Source organism: Salvelinus alpinus, chromosome 15 (genome assembly GCF_045679555.1).
Source record: "Salvelinus alpinus chromosome 15, SLU_Salpinus.1, whole genome shotgun sequence".
In the NCBI taxonomy this organism is placed as follows: Eukaryota; Metazoa; Chordata; class Actinopteri; order Salmoniformes; family Salmonidae; genus Salvelinus; species Salvelinus alpinus.
Window position 1 is genome coordinate 5637537 of NC_092100.1, and position 3914 is coordinate 5641450.

The window sequence follows — 3914 nt, forward strand, 5'->3', positions numbered from 1 at the left end:
TCAGTGTTGTTATTGGGGGAAGCTGGCCCTGTATCAGTGTTGTAATTAGGGGAAGCTGGCCCTGTATCAGCGCTGTAATTGGGGGAAGCTGGCCCTGTATCAGTGTTGTTATTGGGGGAAGCTGGCCCTGTGTCAGTGTTGTTATTGGGGGAAGCTGGCCCTGTATCAGTGTTGTAATTAGGGGAAGCTGGCCCTGTATCAGTGCTGTAATTGGGGGAAGTTGGCCCTGTATCAGTGTTGTTATTGGGGGGGGTAGCACTATACACTATCCAGAGTAAGTGGGGGGGGGGGGGGGGGGGGGGTCATAGGTCATGTTATCAAAAAGTTAGAGGAACTGATAATAAAAAATGCTTTGTGCAGAAGCTGCACTATAACTACTTTAGAAATATAAATGTCTTTGTAAATAAATACACGCATAAATAAATGAGAATGTCGTTAAATATATAAATATAACTTAAACTTAATAAAATAAAAATCTGACTCAGATATTAATTAAGGTTAAAATGTGGAGGATTTTCATAAATGATGTAGTCAGAGCTAGTGTAGACCGTCGACTGAGAGTAGCTTCAGAGATGAACCATCGTGTGTTTGTTTTTTAAAACTAGAAAACCAGTGTGAACACGTGAACATTTGATCGATGCCAACCCTTCTCTCGTCGCCAGGCTGTGGAGGCATCCCAATTGGCACACGATTGTCTGTATAGTGCACTGCATTTGACCAGAGCAACTACGAAAGAGACTATGGGGCCCTAATCAAAAGTAATGCACTATATAGGTAATAGATTGCAATTTTTATTTTTTATTTAACCTTTATTTAACTTGGGACTGTGTGTGTTAACGTCTCAAAACATATCAGGGGGAATACGGAGATTAGATAGCGTCCTGGATTCATAAGGAGCTATTCTGTCCTTTCCAACAGAGCTGAGATGGTATGGAAAGAGACAAGGGACAGAAGAGGTACTACACCCAAACACTGTCAACTGTCGTTTTTCACTCCTATTTTTTGTTGTTGTTTCAGAACTGAGGAAACTCTAATTTGGTGAAAATGTGTTTACTTTGAATATTAACCTGCTTGTTTCAACATTGTATAGACAATACGACCAATACCACATATCTGGAGTCAGTAGTACTTCCTTCTCTGTTTTGTTCTGTAAGGTAAGCTGAGGTGCAATAATGTAGTCATTTTATTTTTTTAATTTAACCTTTTATTTAACTAGTAATGTGAACAGAAGCCCACTTTCAGGGCAACTTTAAAATGAAGCGATTTACGCTCAACGCTGCAGACATTCTCTTTTTTTTTTTCTTTCCTGAAGGAATAAATGTGTTATTTAATAAGCTCAACGTGTTGCTGACAACTACCATACAGTACATCATAATGCAAGTCTATAAAATAAGAAACTGGTAACTACCCCTCTCCCCCTCTCTCTTCCTCCGTTCCCTCGGCTCGGAACATTCTGATAAAGTAAGGAGGTTTGGGCTCAGTCCCAAGTGATACCTTGTTCCCTACTTAGTGCACTACTTTAGACCAGAGCCTGCACCCTATTCCCTATGTAGTGCACTACTTTTAACCAGAGCCCTGTAGGCCCTTCTTACAGTAGCTATGACCAGCCCTATAGGCCCTTCTAACAGTAGCTATAACCAGCCTTATAGGCCCTTCTAACAGTAGCTATGACCAGCCTTATAGGCCCTTCTTACAGTAGCTATGACCAGCCCTATAGGCCCTTCTTACAGTAGCTATGACCAGCCCTATAGGCCCTTCTTACAGTAGCTATGACCAGCCTTATAGGCCCTTCTTACAGTAGCTATAACCAGCCCTATAGGCCCTTCTTACAGTTACTATGACCAGTCTTATAGGCCCCTCTTACAGTAGCTATGACCAGCCTTATAGGCCCTTGTTACAGTAGCTATGACCAGCCCTATAGGCCCTTCTTACAGTAACTATGACCAGCCTTATAGGCATTTCTTACAGTAGCTATGACCAGCCTTATAGGCCCTTGTTACAGTAGCTATGACCAGCCCTATAGGCCCTTCTTACAGTAACTATGACCGGCCTTATAGGCCCTTCTTACAGTAGCAATGACCAGCCTTATAGGCCCTGGTCAAAAGCAATGCACTATATAGAGAATAGGGTGGTATTTGCGCCTCAGCCTTGGAGAGGGGTTTAAACCAGACAATAAGGCCAACACAGACAGACAGACAGCGGTACAGGCCTGACAGACACACAACGATGACGGAGGCCTCAAGGCCTTAGATACGCTGGTGGTCAGCTCGGGATTAACTGGGCGTGTGCAGAAAGAGGAGGAGGAGGAGGAGGAGGGGTTAAGGGGTCAGCACAGGAGGAAAAGGAGTAATAGGTCTGGGGTCTATATACAGGTTAGTCTTTTGGTGTTCTGTTGTCTTGTCTATAAGACGTGTTGTTTCACATCCTCATCTGTCCAGCTCTTCTTCTGGACAGTTTGGATCTGACAGAAACAAGAGGGAGAGAATATATATATATATTCATTAAAACAATGACTCAAAAGGTTTACATTGTACATGTGAGTCAATTAGCAGACTCTCTGATCCAGAGTCACTACAGTAGTGAGTCATTTAGCAGACTCTCTGATCCTGAGCCACTACAGTAGTGAGTCATTTAGCAGACTCTCTGATCCTGAGTCACTACAGTAGTGAGTCATTTAGCAGACTCTCTGATCCAGAGCCACTACAGTAGTGAGTCATTTAGCAGACTCTCTGATCCAGAGCCACTACAGTAGTGAGTCATTTAGCAGACTCTCTGATCCAGATCCACTACAGTAGTGAGTCATTTAGCAGACTCTCTGATCCAGAGCCACTACAGTAGTGAGTCATTTAGCAGACTCTCTGATCCAGAGTCACTACAGTAGTGAGTCATTTAGCAGACTCTCTGATCCAGAGCCACTACAGTAGTGAGTCATTTAGCAGACTCTCTGATTCAGAGAGTCATAGTGAGTCATTTAGCAGACTTATCACTACAGTAGTGAGTTATTTAGCAGACTCTCTTATCCAGAGCCACTACAGTAGTGAGTCATTTAGCAGACTCTCTGATTCAGAGAGTCATAGTGAGTCATTTAGCAGACTCTCTTATCCAGAGTCACTACAGTAGTGAGTCATTTAGCAGACTCTCTTATCCAGAGAGTCATAGTGAGTCAATTAGCAGACTTATCACTATAGTAGTGAGTCATTTAGCAGACTCTCTTATCCAGAGAGTCATAGTGAGTCATTTAGCAGACTTATCACTACAGTAGTGAGTCATTTAGCAGACTTATCACTACAGTAGTGAGTCATTTAGCAGACTCTCTTATCCAGAGAGTCATAGTGAGTCATTTAGCAGACTTATCACTACAGTAGTGAGTCATTTAGCAGACTTATCACTACAGTAGTGAGTCATTTAGCAGACTCTCTTATCCAGAGCCACTACAGTAGTGAGTCATTTAGCAGACTCTCTTATCCAGAGAGTCATAGTGAGTCATTTAGCAGACTTATCACTACAGTAGTGAGTCATTTAGCAGACTCTCTTATCCAGAGCCACTACAGTAGTGAGTCATTTAGCAGACTCTCTGATCCAGAGTCACTACAGTAGGGAGTCATTTAGCAGACTCTCTGATCCAGAGCCACTACAGTAGTGAGTCATTTAGCAGACTCTCTGATCCAGAGCCACTACAGTAGTGAGTCATTTAGCAGACTCTCTGATCCAGAGAGACTTACAGTAGTGAGTCATTTAGCAGGCTCTCTTATCCAGAGAGTCATAGTGAGTCATTTAGCAGACTTATCACTACAGTAGTGAGTCATTTAGCAGACTCTCTTATCCAGAGCCACTACAGTAGTGAGTCATTTAGCAGACTCTCTGGTCCAAAGCCACTACAGTAGTGAGTCATTTAGCAGACTCTCTTATCCAGA

The 3914-nt window shown here is 42.8% G+C and overlaps 1 protein-coding gene across 23 annotated transcripts in view; it reads right to left on the reverse strand.

Annotated features, from left to right (window-relative positions):
• Positions 1–1178: 1178 nt before the first annotated feature.
• The window catches only part of LOC139539409 (kinesin-like protein KIF1A), a 242293-nt gene continuing 239557 nt past the window's right edge, over positions 1179–3914 (reverse strand). For all 23 annotated transcript variants that reach the window (XM_071342327.1, XM_071342325.1, XM_071342320.1 and 20 more), the window contains one exon: positions 1179–2461. In XM_071342327.1, coding sequence (XP_071198428.1) covers positions 2419–2461 — 43 coding nt within the window. In that variant the 3' untranslated portion in view covers positions 1179–2418. The remainder of the gene's footprint in view (positions 2462–3914) is intronic.